We start from the raw sequence: 19697 nt of genomic DNA, 5'->3' as shown, positions 1-19697 counted from the left end.
CTCCAGAGGCCAAGCCTGTCTTCAGCCACCAGAGCTGCCCTGCTTACTGGACTCATGAGCCCAGCCAGTCTCTGAAGCCAAGATGCCTTTGGGAGAATGACACCACAGACGCTGACTTCAGAGCTCAGACTCCTGAAAACTTACTAAGCTGATTATTTTTAGGCTTTTTTTACAGGAAGATGTTGCCAGGAAGCGGGAAGGGGAATGACTCCCTTGGTGCTGTGGTTAAAAATCCACCTGCCAATGCAGGAGACACGGGTTCAATCCGTGATTTGGGAAGACCCCACATGCCGTGGAGCAACTAAGTCCGTTCACAACTACTGCAGCCCAAGAGCCTAGAGTCTCTGCTTCCCACCCAGAGCAGCCCCCGCAGGGAGAAGTTCAGCACAGAAACGAGAGAGCAACCCCCACGCCTGACAGCCAGAGACAAGCCCGCACAGCAGCGAAGACCCAGCAAGCCGAAAATAAATATATAACCTTGCTTTAAGTAGGAGATCGCAGCATTCTCTGCTCATCCAGAACCTAGGACTCTGAGGTCCCAGCACAGGGAGCCACGTTCAATTCCTGGTCAGGGCACTATTTCCCACATGCTGCAACTGAAGGCCCTGCATGCCACAGCTAAGACCCAGCGCAGCCAATTAAATGAATACTTAAAAGTAGGAGGCTGTTCATCTGTCACCATAGAAAACTGCAACATTTTAGAAAAAGGAAAAAAAAATAAGAGCTTATTTTGCAAGTGCTCATGGTTGATTGCAAAATCTTCTCATAATATGCAGCTGTTTAAAAAAGAAGAAACTTAGAAAATACAGAAACTAAAACCCACCCATAAATGTGTGGGGAACACCAATTACTGCAGCATGTGGCCACCACACACGGGAACACACGTCCGTGTTTTTCTTCTACAAAGAAGCTTTCAGCCTCCACCCCTCTTCCCACCGGCCTCTGCTCTGCTCACCAAGAAGACTGCGCTTTGCACTCGTGACTGGGGGGTTTCTGTTGAACTCAGGGAGGTGGAGGAGTAGTGCTGTGTGGTTGGGGGCACCGTTTGGCCTGCAGTGAGGAGAGAAGCGCGAGTGCTCCACCTCTGGGTTCAGTAACTCCAGGGGCCTCGGGGAGCTGCCCGGGAAGAAGCCTCTCAAACACCTTCCCTGCTGCATCCACAGTTACAGCACGTCCCACGTCTCGGGGTTCAGCTGTGGGTTAACAAGACCTCTCTTGTTGGACAGAAAAGTGTTTCCACAGAGAATCTGCCTGGATCTCGGCCTTGGTTGGTACAGATGTAATAGGCAGTACGTTCAGGGCTCAGGGAAATCAGTTCTGAAGCTCTCTGGGTTTAGGGATACAGCACCTCCTCACCTCCACCCCTTCCATGGTCATGGAGCCTTCTCTTCCAGAGGAAGGGGTTTGGCAACATCAACCACAAAGACACATACTGAAGAGGAGAAAGGCCACGGCAGGCGGGGCTGGGTGTTCCTGGGGGAGCAGAGGGGCCTTGGACACTGCATGCTGGACCCCTGCCCCACCGGCTTCTCCTCCTTCTCGCTGGGCATGCAGCTTTCACCTGCTGGGTGCCCCCCAGTGAGGGGCCCCCAAGACACCAAGCTGGGGTTGGCGATGGGCGAGCTGGATGCCAGGGAACCCGAGACCCTGCAGCAGGTCAGTGCACTGTGGACGAGGGCCGGCCTCACTGAACGGTTAGGTCCTGTGCATTCAGGACACCCTCTCTGGACCCCAGGTGGAGGGCTGATGCCCCCAGTGCCCACCTGGGTCTCAGGAGGTGGAAGAGAGACCCTGTTGACCTTCCCACCTCCTGCCCAGAGAATGACAAAGGCCAGTTCCCAAAAGTCAGAGAAGGGTGTGCAGAGTGAGTCTTGGGTCTCACAGGGTCCCTGTGAAGAAGGGTTCACTGCTCCCTGGATCCCTCTTAGCTGGTCCTCCTTCTGTGTTGTCTTCATACCAAATCTCACAAGGATGAGGCAGTCCAGGTGCCCACAGCATCACTTGCCCAGGTGTTGACAACCCTCCTTATTATGGGCAGGTAGACAGGGTGGCTCGTGTGACGCTCCCCTGCACCAGAGAGGAGACCCCCCAGGCTGTGTCTCTTCTACTCCTGAGACCCAGGTGGCACTGAGGGCAGAGCACCTCCACCGGGGTCTGGAGAGGGTGTCCTGAATGGATAGGGCCTGACTGTCCAGTGTGGCTTCAGGGGATACAGGCAAGAAGGGCACTAACACCTTTCTAAATATTTCAGACAACCACTGAGTTCCTTTTGGTTTTTGGTTTCAGATCTTTTTATGTGGTCCATTTTCAGAGTCTTTATTGAATCTGTTACAATATAGCTTCCATTTTATGTTTCAATTTTTTTACTGCAATGCATGTGGGATTGTTACCAAGTCCAAGCTTGTTCTGCACGCCTCACAACAGGCCGATTAATCAGAGCCGAGATGCTGAGGCAAAGAATATGAATTTACTTGGAAAGCCAGCAGATTGAGAAGATAGCAGACTAATATCTCGAAGAAACCATCTTGTCAGGGTCTGGATGCCAGTGTCTTTTATAGAACACAGTGCTGGGAGGTAAGGAAATAAAGTATAAAGGCCATTAATCTGGCAAATATCTCCGGAATGGCCAGTCTTGGAGGGATATATGTTACTTTCTCCCTCCTATAGCCATCAACAGGTAGACAGGTCCCGGACAGAGGCAGAGGGGCGGGGTTTCCTGAGGCACGCCATGATGTATGGACAGCATCCCTGTAGCAAACAGACCAACAGGAAGCAAAGTTTAGAGTAAAGCATTCAACATGGAGTCAGATTTTTTCTTCCCCGTAACAATTCCCCAGTGTCAGGGTCGACTCCACAATCTTATGGGAAAGGGGTGATGACTGTTCTAATTGCCCCACTAGTTGAATCTTTTGGGGAGTGCCCACCACTGGTGCCACTGTTCTGAATGTTGAGATTTGACTTTTCTTGTTGTTTGGAAGGTCTCTACTTCATATGTATAGACATAATAATATTATAATACAGGTGTTGAGTGTTGTTTTATTCAGTACAAAACTTTTAGGACTTCAAAACCAGGTGGCAGCATCTAAAGTTATGGAACTTAGCACTTTTCTATGTGTGGGAAGATGCAGCAGCCATCTCACTGAAATCATCCCCTTTGATACATACCTTACTACCTGTGACCAGCATCCTGATTTATCCTTCCTGAATGTCTTGGGGATCACAGTGGGGAGTGGCTGCAGTCTGATGGCTGCTGGAAAGCAGGTATTCTTCTCTTTCCTGAGGGTCCTCAGAGCTCACCATGAGGAGTGGCTTCAGTTTGATGGCTTCTAGACAGTAGGAGGGGGAACCTGGGTCCCCATTGAGATCATCTCAGCAGAGACAGCAAGCACGTCCTGTGATTCCAGACAAACTTCCAACGTTCAGGGCTCAGCGTTCAACCTGCAGGATCCACATTCGTCAGCTCAGCCACCATGCTCTGCACTTAGTTGCTATTTAGCCCTGAAACCTACACTGCAGGAGGCCCTCTAAACGTGACGTCCTGTCCAGTAACCTCTCGGTCACACCCTCCAAGCCTGACCCAGGCCCAGCTCTGCTGAGAGGGTCTCACTGGGACCCAGGTTTCCCCTCCTGCTCTCCCACATCTGTACCTGAGTGGGGAGAAGGCAGGGGCTGGGGCACAGTGCCTCCAAGCAGGTAGGGCAGACGTTCTCCAATCACCCCTTGTGGTCCATCCCTGGGAACACAGTCTAATATCAGTTTTAGCAGCAGAGGACATGTGTCCCCAGACATGGACCACTCTCTAGGGAATGTGAGCACTAACACAGGAAACCGCAAGTGACCTGCTTAGGCTGGAAGACTAGTTCCTGGGATGTGAGCTAAAGTCTGAAAGTAGCCTCTCATTGGGATTAGCCTTCTCCAGACGTAGCTTGGGGGCAGCAAGAGCACAACAGTGGGCCCAGCTGGGGCAGCCACAGGGTGCCTCTCGACAGCCCTGTGGAAACTGTGCACCAGAGTGACCAGGAGCCCACATTCACTCAGCAGATGGCTTCTGAGAGCTCAGTGACAGAAAACACAACCACGAGCCTACACTCACCAAGCGGATGGCCTCTGAAAGGTCTGTGAGAGGCCAGAGTACCACGAGACTGGACTCATCGGTGGACGGCCTCTGAGATGTCTGTGACAGACCAGAGTGACCACAAGCATGCATTCACCCAGCAGATGGCCTCTGAGAGGTCTGTGACAGACCATAGTGACCACAAGCATGCATTTACCCAGCAGATGGCCTCTGAAAGGTCTGTGACAGACCAGAGTGACCACGAGACTGCACTCACCCAGTGGATGGCCTCTGAGAAGTCTGTGACAGGTCATAGTGACTACAAGCCTGCACTCACATGGCGGACAGCCTCTGAGAGGTCCGTGACAGACCAGAGTAACCACGAGTCTGCTCTCACCCAGCAGATGGCTTTTGAGGGTCTGTGACAGAGCAGGGTGACCACAAGCGTGTATTCAGCAAGTGGATGGCCTCTGAGAGGTCTGTGACAGGCCAGAGTGACCACGAGCCTGCACTTACCCAGCGGATGGCCTCTGACAGGTCTGTGACTGGCCAGAGTGACCACAAGCATGCACTTACCCAGCCGATGGCCTCTGACAGGTCTGTGACTGACCAGAGTGACAACAAGACTACACTCACCTAATGGATGGCCTCTGAGAGGGTTGTGACAGACCAGAGTGACCACAAGCCTGCACTCAACCAGCGGATGGCCTCTGATAAGTCGGTGACACACCAGAGTGACCACAAGAATGCATTCACCCAGCAGATGGTCTCTGAGAGGTCTGACACAGGTCAGAGTGACCACGAGCCTGGACTCACCCAGTGGATGGCCTCTGATAGGTCTGTGACAGACCAGAGTTACCACAAGCATGTTTTCACCCAGATGATGGCCTCTGAGAGGGATGTGCCAGGCCAGAGTTTCCTGAAGCATGAATTCACCCAGTGGATGGCCTCTGAGAGGGTTGTGACAGGCCATAGTGACCACAAGCCTGCACTCACAGGGCGGACGGCCTCTGAGAGGCCTGTGACAGGTCAGAGTGACCACGAACCTGCACTCACCCAGTGGTGAATTCTTGTCAGGAGAATCCCATGGACAGAAGAGCCTGGTGGGCTACAGTTCATGGGGTTGCAAAGAATCAGACACAACTGAACACCTGAGCACACACACATATGAAACAGAAATGTACTCAGGGACAGAGGGAACAGACTGGCGCTCTCCGAGGAGGAGGGGGCGGTGGAGGGCCAGAGTGGGAGGCTGGGTCAGCAGATGTAGCTTTTGTAAGTAGAATGGTTAAAGAAGGCCCCGCTGCATAGCAGAGAACAATATTCAGTATCCAATGATAAACTGTAAGGGAATATTTTTTAAAAGAATGTATATATCTGTATAAGTGTATCTCTGACCTGTGCAGCAGAAATTAACACATTGTAAGCCAGCCATAATTCAAAGAAAAAAGAAAAAAAATACTGATTAAAAAAAAAAAAAAATAGAATAGACCCTAGCCAATTACAATAGACACTCAACCCAGGAGCACCAAGTGCCAAGCAGTCAGAACATGGACCAACCAGTCAGAAGAGGGGCCGACAGGAGACGGGGTCCCACGGCGGCCCACAGGCTGGCTGGGAGCCCTGGGCACCATAAGCCACAAGTGTCGCTGGAGGAAATGAGAACTCTACCCAAAGGACTCCCACTCCACCTCAAAACAAAGCAGCTCTGCTTCCCCTGACCCCTTAACTGAAGGGGCCCCAGGACGCCCTGGCTTGGTACTGGGACCAGGAATATACTGGTCAGACCCCACTGCAGGGGAGGTCTGTGAGGGCAGTTCTGGAGTAGGTGGGCCAGGATAAGCGCAGCAGCTCCACCCATTCTTTGAAAGTCTGACAAAACAGAGCCCAGGAGGCCAGAAAGTGTCCTAATGGAGGGCAGGTCCATGTCGGTGCCTCCACTCTCTGGCTGAGGCCCAGTGCTGGCCTCCTGTGCTGGTCTGCAGTGCGTTCTGCACATGCCTTGATGGCTCAGCTGCTGAGCCCCAAGGTGAAGGCTTGTGATGGCAGCCAGGCCCACAGGCACCAGCAGCACTGACCTTCTGGCTCCCGGCCCAACAGCGAGGTCCAGCTGAGACCAGTGGGCACGTTGTCAGCGGTGCTCCAGGGTGGGCCATGTGTCACCAGTAAATGGCGGTGTTGTGATGTAGGCCAGCAGGACTCAGCCTGGAGGATGGCTAGAATCACCAGGGACACACCGATCCATGAACACTCCCGGCCCTGGATTAGGCAGAGACCCGAACAGGCAGACAACTGCAGAGAGCAGAGTCTACGGCACAGACAAGGTGCACCCTACCCCGGGCAGGGAAGTGTCCCCATCGAAGGGGGCGCCCTTGGGATCCCCCACCTTAAGCATAAAGAGGCTTCAGGCAAAGGTGGTAGGAGCAGACATGGAGCCGCTTTTAAGTCATGCAGGGCAGGACACGCAGGTGAGTGAAGGCCAGAGGGAATGTGCTGGAGAAAACAGAGGGTCTGGGGAACAGATGGGCTTGGGTTGAGCTGAGCCAAATGGGGCTGGGAGTCCAGACTCAGAAACCCTGTATGCCTCTCTCCCGGCTCGGCCTCCTAATCTACTTAACCCCCACTCTGCAGCCTGACGCCGCCTGTCCTGTGCATCTCCACACTCGGACCGTCCACTCATTCACAGATATTTGCTTAGCACTTGCCTCTGGCCAAGTCGTGTCCCAGGCACGGGACAGCCGTGAGGAGACAGACAATAACCCCAGTCCTTGGGGAGCAGAAACTCTACCAGAGGCCAGATGCACCACTTCTGGGACTGAGCCCCGGCCTTGCCCTTCTCACCCACTGGCCAACCCTGCTGGAACTCCGGGCCCAGATGCAGTTCTGTCTGAGCATCCCCCCTCCTCCAAAAAGGCGCCTCTCTGGACTCGCCGCCCGTCAGGCCCTGCCTCCCCGAGTCCTGTGTCCTTCTCAGCACAGACCACCATCGGAAACGGCCTCCCTGCCACCTGCGTGACCTCAGTGTACCTGGAGATATCACGTCCCAGTGAAGGAACGTCCCAGCTGCCCTCACGCACTTTCTGCTGAGTTCCCACCACAGATTCCCATCACGACGGTCTGGAAGGACCATCCACATGGGTCTGGGGCAGGGCCTTGGTGGGGCCTGAGAGAGTGGCCCCCTGGGCCGCTCCAGTGGTCAGGGTAGACAGGGACCTCTCAGCAGTGACTCGGACTGGCTGGCAGGCCGATCAGCTTCCTTCTCCCTGGGACCACGAAGGGGCAGCGTCTCATCACTGCTCAGGTTCCTGGCTGCCCAGGAAGGGCTGTCATTTCCACAGCCCTGAGCACCCTGTGAGCTGTTACATGTTTTACCTGTGTGATCTCAACTCCCTCAGGCAGAACGCTCTGGGCTACACACTTGGAAGAATCTACTGGAGTGGTTTCAGTTCAGTTCAGTCGCTCAGTCGTGTCCAACTCTTTGTGACCCCATAGACTGCAGCACACCAGGCCTCCCTGTCCATCACCAACTCCAGGAGTTGACTCAAACCCAGGCCCATTAAGTCAGTGAGGCCATCCAACAATCTCGTCCTCTGTCATCCCCTTCTCCTCCCGCCTTCAGTCTTTCCCATCATCAGTTAGACATGACTGAGCAACTGAACTGAACTGATGCAACTGTGAATAAATGCAAGAGGAAGAATTCAAAGTCCTATCCCTTTGTTTATCACACTGCCTGCTGACTGTGAACCCTTCCTTCTTTGAACACCTAGACTCCTCAAGGGGGGCAGCAAAGGTCTTGAGGCATGAGCCTGCTGGGTTCCCCTCTCTGCCAGCTGAGAATTGAAGCCAGCTTTCTATTTCCTCCAGACTCAGTCTCCATGTTCTTTTATTCAGCTTCAGCAGGCAGAGAAGGCCAAGACTATGGTAAGCAACAATTCCACTCACCTGATCACCAGGTTAATCTGAATTAACACCACCACGCATGGCCTACTAATTAGACTCACAAGCCTACTCCTCCTTATTCAATGATAACAGTCTCAATTTCTCACTAGTTTTCTCCCACTCCCTATGGACACCACCACTGATTTTAACTACATCATTATGACCGCTTATATAATTGTCAACATCACGTATTAAAAGAATCTCTACCAGAAAGAAAATATTATCACTGCTAGTCATACTATAATTACTTTAATTATAACATTTACTGTCATAAAATTAATTCTTTTATATATTCTATTTGGAGCAACACTAGTTTCAACACTCATTATCATTACCCAAAGAGGAAATCAAGAAGAACACCTTAATGCAGGTCTCTATTTATATTGTACCGTAGTAAGTTCTCTCGCCCTCTTAGGAATACTTGACTATATTCAAAATACAGTAGGACCTTTAAATATTCTAATGCTGAGCCCAATCAGTATCCAACTCTTGATCCAATGGTTTCATATGGTTAGTATGCATAATTGCCTTTATAGTAAAAATACCATTTATGGCCTCCAATTTTGACTACCTAAAGCACAAGAAGAGGCCCCTATTGCAGGCTTCATGGTTCTGGCTATGCTGCCAGCACTACTAAACCTTGGATGCTACGGTATACTACGAAATACAAATTACAATAATTTGAAACCCACTAACAGACTTCATAGGGTATCCACTCATTCTATTGTCCTTATGAGGCATAATTATAACCAGCTCCATTTGCTTATGCCAGACAGACCTAAAATCACTCACTGCATACTCTTCTGTCAGCCACATAGCACTTTGCTATCCTTACCCGAACACCTTGAAGTGGTATAGGAGCCACAGCCCTAATAATTGCCCATCCTCTGTTTTGTTCTGCCTGGTAAATTCAAATTACCAGGTCCATTGCCAAACAATAATCCTAGCCTAAAGCCTACAAATGTTCCTCCTACTAATAATCAGCAACCTGATGATTACAGCAAGTTAAACAAACCTAGCTCTACCCCCAACTATTAACTTGATTGCAGAGCTATTTGTAGTAATATCCTTCTTGTGATCAAACATTGCAATTATTTGAATAGGAATTCATACAGTAATTGCTGCCCTATACGCTTTATATATACTCATTACAACACAGTGAGGCAAATACACACAGCACATAAACAGTATCTCTCCATCTTTTACATGAGAAAATGCTCTCATATCTTTCCCCATCCTACCTCTTCCACTCCTATCCTTAAACCCAAAAATCATCCTAGGCCCCCTATACTGTGTATATAGTTTAGAGAAAAACACTTGATTGTGAATCTAGGAAGAAAAGACAATACCTTCTTATTTACCACAGAAGTAGATAAGAATTGCTGATTCTATACTCCCTTGACAAACAGCATGGCTTTTTCAAACTTTTATCCATTGGTGTTAGGAACCAAATAATTGGTGCAACTGCAAATAAAAGTGATAAATTAAATTTCCTCTTTCACTCTAGACTCACTATTTATATCATCGGTCATAATAACAAGCACTAACATTTATAAAAGCACCACATACACTCTATATGTAAGATTATCTCATATGCCTTCACCATTAGCTTAGTTCCAACAATAATATTCATGTATACGGGCCAAGAGATAATTATCTCAAACTAGCACTGAATCACACTACAAACCCTTAAGCTATCATTCAGTTCTAAAATAGATTATTTCTCAATAACGTGTGCTGGTGGCCCTATTTTTCATATGATCAATTATAGACTTCTCAACATGATCCGTTCACTCAGACACCAACATTAACTGATTCTTCAAATACTTCTTTTCCTTGTTACAATACTAATTCTTCTTACCTCTAATAATGTCTTCCAATGACTTACTGGCTGAGAAGGAGCCGGGATTATGTCCTTCCTGCTCATTGGATGACGGTGTGGACGGCAGATGCAAACACAGCGGCACCACAGGCAATTTTGTATAACACCTCAGTTGCTCAGCTGTGTCCAACTCTTTGTGACCCCATGGACTGTAGCCCACCAGGCCCCTCAGTCCATGGGATGTTCCAGGCAAGATTCCTGGAGTGGGTTGCCATTTCCTTCCCCAGGGCCAAAACACCTCAGCGAAGCCCAACGACTGACTGGAAAGAGGAGGCAGAATGCTGGCTTGCGCGGCGTGGATGTGGGGATGCAGGGCACGGGGGCGTGGATGTGAGAAAGCGGGGCCAGGGGCATGTGGACCTGTTTTGTATAACTCCGTGCTGCTGCTGCTGCTGCTGCTAAGTCGCTTCAGTCGAGTCCGACTCTGTGCAACCCCATAGACAGCAGCCCACCAGGCTCCTCCGTCCCTGGGATGCTTCAGGCAACAACTGTGGAGTGGGTTGTCATTTCCTTCTCCAATGCGTGAAAGTGAAAAGTGAAAGTGAAGTCACTCAGTCATGTCTGATTCTTCATGACCCCATGGACCACAGCCTACCAGGCTCCTCCATTCATGGGATTTTCCAGGCAAGAATACTAGAGTGGGATGCCATTGCCTTCTCCAAACCCTATGCTGACACAGGTTTTATTAAAATAACAGCACGGTTCTTACTTAACTTCAATGCATGACACTTACAACAAATTTTTATCCTCAGCTCAGTTCAGTTGCTCAGTTGTGTCCAATTTTTTGCGACCCCATGAACCTCAGCACACCAGGCCTCCTCACCCATCACCAGCCCCTGGAATTTACCCAAACTCATGTCCATTGAGGCGGTGATGCCATCCAACCATCTCATCATTTGCCGTCCCCTTCTCCTCCTGCCCCCAATCCCTCCCAGCATCAGGGTCTTTACCAATGAGTCAGCTCTTTGCAGCAGGTGGCCAAAGTTTTGGAGTTTCAGCTTCAACATCAGTCCTTCCAATGAACACTCAGGACTGATCTCCTTTAAGATTGACTCGTTGGATCTCCTTGCAGTCCAAGGGACTCTTCAAGAGTCTTCTCCAAATCACAGTTCAAAAGCATCAATTCTTCAGTGCTCAGCTTTCTTTATAATCCAACTCTCATATCCATACATGACTACTGAAAAAAAATTGCCTTGAGTAGACGGGCCATTTTTGGCAAAGTGATGTCTCTGCTTTGTAATATGCTACCTTGGTTGTGCATAACTTTCCTTCCAAGGGGCAAGCGTCTTTTAATTTCCTGGCTGCAATCACCATCTGCAGTGATTTTGGAGCCCTCTTTCCACTGTTTCCCCAACTATTTGCCATGAAGTGATAGGACCAGATGCCATGATCTTAGTTTTCTGAATGTTAACCTTTAAGCCAATATTTTTACTCTCCTCTATCACTTTCATCAAGAGGATCTTCAGTTCTTCTCATTCTACCATAAGGGTGGTGTCATCTGCATATCTCCGGCTATTGATATTGCTCCCAGCAATCTTGATTCCAGCTTGTGCTTCCTCCAACCAGCGTTTCTTATGATGTACTCTGCATATAAGTTAAATAAGCAGGGTGATAATATACAGCCTTGACGTACTCCTTTTTCTATTTGGAACCAGTCTGTTGTTCTATGTCCAGTTCTAACTCTTGCTTCCTGACCTGCATACAGGTTTCTCAAGGGACAGGTCAGGTGGCCTGGTACTCCCATTTCTTTCAGAATTTTCCACAGTTTATTGTGACCCACAGAGGCAAAGGCTTTGGCATACTCAATAAAACAGAAATACATTTTTTTCCTGGAAGTTCTTGCTTTTTTGATGATCCAGTGGATGTTGGCAATTTGATCTCTGATTCCTCTGCCTTTTCTAAATCAGCTTAAACATCTGGAAGTTCACGGTTCACGTATTGCTGAAGCCTGGCTTGGAGAATTTTAAGCATCACTTTACAAGCATGTGAGATGAGTGCAATCATGGGGTAGTTTGAGCACTCTTTGGCATTGCCTTTCTTTGGGATTGGAATGAAAACTGACCTTTCCAGTCCTGTGGCTACTGCTGAGTTTTCCAAATTTGCTGGCATACTGAGTGCAGCACTTTCACAGCATCATCTTTTAGGATTTGAAATAGCTCAAATGAAATTCCGTAACTACACTAGCTTTGTTCATAGTGATGCTTCCTAAAGCCCACTTGATTTCACATTCCAGGATGTCTGGCTCGAGGTGAGTGATCACAATATCATGATTATCTGGGTCATGAAGATCTTTTTTGTACAGTTCTTCTGTGTACTCTTGCCACCTCTTCTTAATGTCTTCTGCTTCTGTTAGGTCCCTACCATTTCTGTCCTTTATTGAGCCCATCTTTGCATAAAGTGTTCCCTTGGTATCTGTGATTTTCTTGAAGAGATCTCTAGTCTTTCCCATTCTATTGTTTTCCTCCATTTCTTTGCACTGATCACCGAGAAAGGCTTTCTTCTCTCTCCTTGCTCTTCTTGGAACTCTGCATTCAAATGGGTATATGCTTCCTTTTCTCCTTTGCTTTTCACTTCCCTCTTTTCACAGCTATTTGTAAGACCTCCGCAGACAGCCATTTTGATTTTTTGTATTTCTTTTATTTTTCTGTATTTTGGGGGATGGTCTTGATTTCTGTCTCCTTTACAATGCCATGAACCTCCATCCATAGTTTATCAGGCACTCTGTCCAACAGATCTAGTCCCTTAAATCTATTTCTCTCTTCCACTGTATAGTCACAAGGGATTTGATTCAGGTCATACTTGAATGATCTAGTGGTGTTCCCTATTTTCTTCCATTTCACTCTGAGTTTGGCAATAAGGAGTTCATGATCTGAGCCATAGTTGGCTCCTGGTCTTGATTTTGCTGACTGTATAGAGCTTCTCCATCTTTGGCTGCAAAGAATATAATCAACCTGATTTCGGTGTCATCCATCTGTTGATGTCCATGTGTAGAGACTTCTCTTGTGTTGTTGGAAGACAGTGTTTGCTATGACCAGTGCATTTTCTTGGCAGAACTCTATTAGCCTTTGAGGAATAGGCAGTACATCTACAACTGGAACACCACTCAACCATAAAACAGAGTGAAACAGGGATGCTGTCAGCAGCATGGGTGTGCTAAGAAATCATCACACCAGGTGAGGGAACTCAGAGACGGAAAGACAAATCTCATGAGAGATCACTTATGGGCACAATCTATAAATTCATACCAGTGACCAAATGTACAAAACGGACTTCACAGCCTGCAAAAATCAAATTATGAGTATCAAAAGAAAGAAAGAAGGGATAAAGAGTTTAGGATTTATATACACACTAGGATCTAACAAACTGATAAGCAAATAGGACCTAGTGAAAAGAACAGGGAACTCTACTAAAGAGACTGTAATCATCTATATGAGGGGAAAAAATGGAAAAAGAATAGATTCCCTTCTATATAAAATCAAATTAAGTTACTGTACAGCTAAAACTAATAAAACAATGGAAATGAACCTGACTCCAATAGAAAATCAAAATTAAATTACAGAAAATTCATCTAGGCGTCCCCAAACAGTGGCGAGCCTGCAGATTAGGTCTGTGATACACTATGATGTTAATATGACACCGCCAAAGGTTTTCACCCAGCAGAACACAGAGCAGCATCCCATTCAATGTTGCCTGACCTCATGTGAAAGTCACAAGATTAAGAGAAGAAAGACCACAGGTTAATCAGGGCAACAGCCTCAATTCAGAAGTTGGGAATCTCCAAGGGGAAAGACACACAGAGGTGAAGAGCAGACACGGGGTCTCTGGGCACAGGATCCAGAACAGTGTTGATGGCGTGAGACCCACACGGTACCCAAACCCTGCCTCTGGGGCTGCATGACTCTTGGTTAGGACACCAAGTCCCTGATGGCTGGGCCCCAAAGGCAGAAATGAGTGGGTTCCTGGAACGATCTCTCGTCCCAGAGAAGTCCCCCCTCTCCTGCCCTTCGGTTCTGTCTGATACTGTTTTGACAGCTGTCATGATAATGCTGAACACACTGCCTTGGTTCCAGTGGGCTCCATTCTTTGTTTTCCCACTGAGGCATTGAGAAAATACATCAGGTGTGGGTCTAGAAGATGGGGGGCAGGTCTGGTGTCTGCTGAGCAGGGACGGCCAAATGGAAGGCGATCACATAGCAACTTCACCTGCTGCCCAATTTTTTTTTGCCTGATCCTTGTACCCTGGAATCAATTAGCCAGGTGAACCTGCCTCTCTACTCAAACTGAATCTGCTGAAAAACTGGAATAATTACCAAGTAGCCCACCTGAGGAGTCTCCATGAGCTTCAGGGCAGGTGAGCCTGGAAGGAGGAAAGACTAAGAGCCCTAAGTCAGCACTGACCCCTGGAAGGGCCATGGAACCCCACTCAGAGGAGGGCACATTACCCAGAGAAGCCCACCTCAGCTCCAGACCCCAGACCTCTGAGCACTGACATTCAGACACAGGCATGGAGTTTTCCAGGACGGAGGTCAGGCCCATTCCGCACCAAGGTCTCCACATCCTCGTGCACACAGAACATGGTCAGGTGTCAATATTCTCATTGCAGAAAGCAAGCAGTCTTGTCTAAACATAATCACCTACCTGGGCCTAGTGAAAGAAATTGAAATGGAGCCTTGGCATTTATCAAATGAGTGAGACCTTGGGTGGGATGAAGCCCTCTTGGTGCATTTGAGATGGAAACAGTGCTTTCTGCCCAAGGGAGGCATGAGCTGTGGGCCTAAAAGGGCCAGTTTCCAGGGCATCATCCATTCAGGGTCTCCGTGGGTCTGGGTAGTAGTAAACTGATGGGACTATGTCTAGGGATGCCACCTTAGCTTTCTGGCCTCAGGTCCCATGTCTTATATTGGAAGAGACCCTGTAGATGTATGTGCACCTTTTTCACAATATTTTATCAGTCCCTGGCCTGCCACAGTCTCTTGGAGCCCTTGGAGGCTCGAGCGTCTAATTGACCTTTCCCTGCTACAGGGAGATAGCGCTTGGGGTGGCAGGTAGACAGGTGCACACAGAAAGCTCCAGAGATAGGGAGGCCAGGGGGCCTCACCCAGAATGTTTTGGGCCCTAACAGATGATAGGGTTGCAACGGGGCACAGACATGATGAGGCATGACATAGAGAGGTGCACACCGAGAAAGTGGTTCTCCAAGTCAGCTGAGCCCAAAGGCCCTTGTTTTCTGGTTCCTTCAAGGAATGCACATGTAATGGAATCATGCCAACGTGACTGGTACTGTGAATCAGCCCAAGGTATGGGAGAATGTGGAACACAGCTGCAGGTCACTCAGCGGTCCACGGCGAGCACATCCAGGCCTGCCCGACGCTCTGCAGATCGGTCCCTGTCATGAACAATGCCAAGATTTTGTTACCCTTGAGGACAAGACACAGAGTTAGAAGTGCAAGCTGACAGGATCGACAAGCAAGTGAAAGAGAATAACTGGGACAAAGAATGTCGGGTGCTTACCAAAATTCATGTTCCTGGACAGGAAAGCCTGTACTTCTCCATATGTGTAAGTCTCCTCTCAGGGATGTGAGTGTGTACACTTGGATGTGTGTGCACATATGTGCGCAGAAGCACCTTCCAGTACACTTGTGTGTATGAGCAGTCTGAAGAGACCTAGCTAGGTGACGGAAGAATGGATAGCGGAAACATGAAGGTACTAGTGAAAGGTACATAGACTCTTGCCAGCAGAAGCAGTGAGGCCAGGGAATCATGCCCTTTGATCTCACTGAATTTGCAAGTCCTAAATGGAAATAGAGTCCTGTAGCCAGGACCCCTGGCAGAAAGGAGAGGCAGGAGGAAATCATCTGGGGGCGATCCGTGAGTGCAGAGGGGCCGAGACACAGATTGGGCTGCAGTCCCAGGCACAGAGGCCCTGGTGGGTGAGCCAACAGCCCTTTGGACACCCAGCAATGAGGGCCTTTGCATCCTTCTCAAATGCAGGGCATTCTTTCCATGACCTGGCCAGGAGCGTGAGCACCCCTTGTCTTTTCTGTAAGGTTTCAGAGATGCAGCAGCACCTGCTACCTGCAGAATTTTCCAGTGTGAAACATCACTCTTTGTACTCATTGCAGAACACCTATATCATGTATGAAGACTATAGGAAGGATGGCTTCGGTTGATCCTCTTGCTGCTCCCGGCCCCACAGTGTTGGACGACAGGCTAGGCTGGGGTGTGTTCTCACCGGGAGAACGGAACCACTTTCAAAGAGCCAGGATAAGGTAAATGGGCAGACATGCATGGCTCCGGCACTGGTGAGCTTTGGAACCTAATGGTGAGGTGTCCTTAGCGTCTCACTGGCAGGTATTCAAACAAGGTTCAGGGAGTTCCCTCATGCCAACAGAGCATGTCCCTTCCCTCCCACTGTGCAAGGTGTGGCCAAGCATGGCAGTTTGTGTAGCATTCATGTCAACCCAGCAACTGTGGGCTGTTCGCCTGTCTCTATATGTGGTTCTGTAGTGACCTCCCACTGTTGGCTTTCAAGTTTGAGAAAGCACTCTCCGACTGTGTGGGCTGAAAATATTCTGATCTCCCGTGTGTGCATCTCACTGAAGTGAACAAGGGCTTGCCTTCACTCCAAGGTTAAGAGTCTCTTCTCAGCGCTGGTGTCCAGAGAGTGACAGAGGGCAACAGCACCACTTAGAGAGAAGGAGACACACAGACACCAGCCGCTGGTACATACACAGAAGGATTGCCAGAAACAGTGCTATGCGAGCAGAGTAAAGAGACACAGAGAGAGATCTGTACCCTATGGCTTTGGTACTCCTGAACAGCGGAGGTCAAGTGTTGCAAGCATTGGGGTTTGTACCCACTCCCCTACCATCTGGACAGCGACAGCCTCCTGTCCTAGGGAAGAAAGTATCCAGCCACTTTGCACCCCTGCCTATCTTTTGGATACTCAGGGAGACTTCCCATGGGTTGAGGGTCCCATGGGGCACAAGAGTGTGCTCTTTGGATTGCACAGCGGGAACACGGTTCGAATTTTCAGAGACCAGTTGTGTAACAGCGCCTGGGGTAGCGCCAGATGCAAAACCACCGCCCTTCCTGGAGTCGAATGCGGCCACCTGGGGACGCTGGAGCCTAGGAAGTGGGGAAGCTGCCCTCTGCTCTAGGGGCGTGTCCATCAGGGTGCCACCCACTACCCTCTCTGTCATTGGTCCAGATTTGGCCCAGCAGCCTGAGCATGGCTCACAGCCTAGGCGTCCCACATATTGGGCTGATCTCCCAGGGCCAGGGCACCTTGTCCTGGCCTGTCCAGAGCCCCTTTCTTCAGCCTCAGGCCACCCGCAACACACCAGCCCCCACGTCCTGACCATTCCTCTCTCACCCTGCCCACAAAGAGCTAGGGACCCCCACCTGGTTACTGCTGGGCCCGCCATTGCGCACCACTTGCTGAGCTACTATGTCTGGTCCCTTCGCATCTGCCCCAGCTCGGGGTCATGGCCTGGGCCCAGAGGAGCATGAGAGGCGGCTGGAGGAAGGCAGCAGCATCCCGGGACTCTGGACCTTCTTGGCTGGGAGCCCTGGTGCTCAGGGGGCAGTGACCACGCGGCCTGCCATCGTTATGCTGTGCACGGCTGGGGCTTTGCAGCCACCAGTTGGCACGCCAGGCAAAGAGGTCACCCTGTACAGGGTGGAGGTGGTGGAGGACGGCAGGGCCCTGGGGACAGAGACAAGGCGGGGATCGGGCGGGAGTGCCAGCTGCTGGGGAGACACATCATGGAGGAGGTGGAGGTTGTGGCGGATGAGGAGCAGGAACAGCGGTCCTTCCAGGAGCTGGAGAAGGAAACGCTGGAGGAGTAGGGATAGGAAAGGCCCAGAGACCCGAGTGAGAGGCCAGTGCTAGATGCACTGCAGGCACTGGCCGCCCTGCAGGCGTAACTGAGCTCTGAGCATGGGAATAACCGCGGGGCCCAGGTTCGGTTCATGCACAAGAATCATCAGGGGAGGAAGTGTCACTTGGCTCGGAGGACCGCCATCATCCAGGGTCATCCATGGCTTCTGGGCCAAAGCTGTATCCTTACTGCTGCTCCTAGTGGTCTGCCTCTCAGGAGGAAGGGGAGGAGGGGCAGAAGCAGGAGGATGGGTGGGGGCGAGGACACAGGAAGGGCGATGGAAGCCCCTGAAGGAACTGTGGTCCTGGGCAGTGGCAGGTTCCAAAGACATAGCCAAGTCAAATCTGGGAAGGGCCACACTTGTAAGTGTCGCAGCCATGACTCTGGGTGTCTCCTTCAGGCCTGCGTCTGAGGAAGGAGCAGCATCCAAGGCCTCTAAGTCAGGAATGACCAGAGACAGTACATGAGAGAAGAAACTGTAGAGAGTTATTGTAAATGTGGATGATCCCAGGAAATTGCTTAGACATGGGAGTCACACACACTCACACACGCGCACACACACACACACACACACACACACACACACACACACATAAATACACACCCCACTTTCTTTGAGGTACGATTTGTCACAAGGACAGCAAGTCCTGACCATGTAATCAGTTACCTGACACTATCCCGAACAAACCGGCCAGGAGGAAGGCAGTAGCAGCCAGAAAGAGCCCCTGCTTGTGGGATGCAGACCACCTGAGCTGCAGAATAGCAGAGGGAACCCAGAGCCATGAGCATGTCTGATGGTATGACAAGGCCTGAAGACGTCAGTGGTGGCCGGGGAAGTGGGAGTGCCCAGCATCCTTGCAGATGCCTGATCCAGTGTCCTTCTTCCACCCCAGACTAGGGCTGTTGCTCCTGGCTCTACTTGGCCTGGCATGTGGCCTGAATGGCTCCTTGACCAAAAGCAGATTATGAACCACCCTCAAGTGTCCATCATAATCAGCACCCCAGATGAAGACTTTCTTAGCTCCATGATAGACTTGAATGTCAGTGAGGGAGACTGAGGACGGGTTGATATGGCACTTGATGGGGAGTTGGGGGATGGTGTTATCCATGGGCCTGTGCTGTGAGACTTTGGAGAGATATCATGGAGGCTATTAATGCCCACCTGGGAGGCAAGCTGAGGCCCCTAGGAGCTTGCACTTTTTCCCTCCTCCCTGTGCTGGCAGGTGCAGGTGTGGAGCCTTCCACTGTCCCGCTGCAAGCTGATTTTCTCCTTTCGGGACAACCCGTACTTCTGGAACACAGTGCTCATTTAGGAGTGTTACTTTGACATCACTGGTTAACGAGTCTCCCAGGATGGTGAGTGTGGGTGTGCAAGGGGCTGGATGCTCCACCTGCTGGATCTGCCCTTGTCTCCCCTGCCTTTGTCCAGGGTATAGGGCATGTCGTTCCACTCCAGTCCACTGGTTCTGGGACTTTGAACAGGGAGCACCCAGCCACAGGCCTGTCACCAGGAGCCTTAACTTTCTCAACTAGTTGTCAGGCCACAGCCACAACTGCCCAGAATCGAACAGGATTGCTGAGGTGGATTTGGCTTGGGCCCACACACAGTTGGTGATTGATGTTGGAGCCTTTGGCTGCTCACAGGAGGGTCAGGGGCCTGGTCAGCCCAGGGCTGACCTTGCTCTTGTTGCCAGCAGATCATCAGTGAAGACATGTGGGATGATCCCCTGAAGTACTACCCCAGGGAGGAAGGTTCTGCCATTAGAGGTAACTGATAGAAACACAGGTGGTGAGGGAATCTGGAGGTGGGCCCTGAAGTGACAGTTGTGTAGAGGCTGGGACACTGTCCTTTCCCAAATGGGGATGCTTAGGCTCATGCAACCTGGCTGTGGACCCTGTATTCAGGTCATGCATGTAGTAGGTGATGTGCTGAGAGTGG

The 19697-nt window shown here is 50.1% G+C and overlaps 1 protein-coding gene and 1 pseudogene across 1 annotated transcript in view; both read left to right on the top strand.

Moving 5' to 3' along the window:
* LOC133052968 (histone-lysine N-methyltransferase PRDM7-like) overlaps positions 1–17235 on the top strand; it is a 45719-nt gene extending 28484 nt beyond the window's left edge. The window contains 2 exon segments of the mRNA XM_061137728.1: positions 1580–1656; positions 17086–17235. Coding sequence (XP_060993711.1) covers positions 1580–1656; positions 17086–17235 — 227 coding nt within the window.
* Positions 17236–17325: 90 nt separating this feature from the next.
* On the top strand, positions 17326–19533 carry LOC133053007 (testis-specific Y-encoded protein 1-like; annotated as a pseudogene).
* The last annotated feature ends 164 nt before the right edge of the window (positions 19534–19697 follow it).

Source organism: Dama dama, chromosome X (assembly GCF_033118175.1).
Source record: "Dama dama isolate Ldn47 chromosome X, ASM3311817v1, whole genome shotgun sequence".
NCBI classification, from domain to species: Eukaryota; Metazoa; Chordata; class Mammalia; order Artiodactyla; family Cervidae; genus Dama; species Dama dama.
Note: the sequence above shows the minus strand (reverse complement) of the source record. Positions and strands in the feature narration are given on the sequence as shown.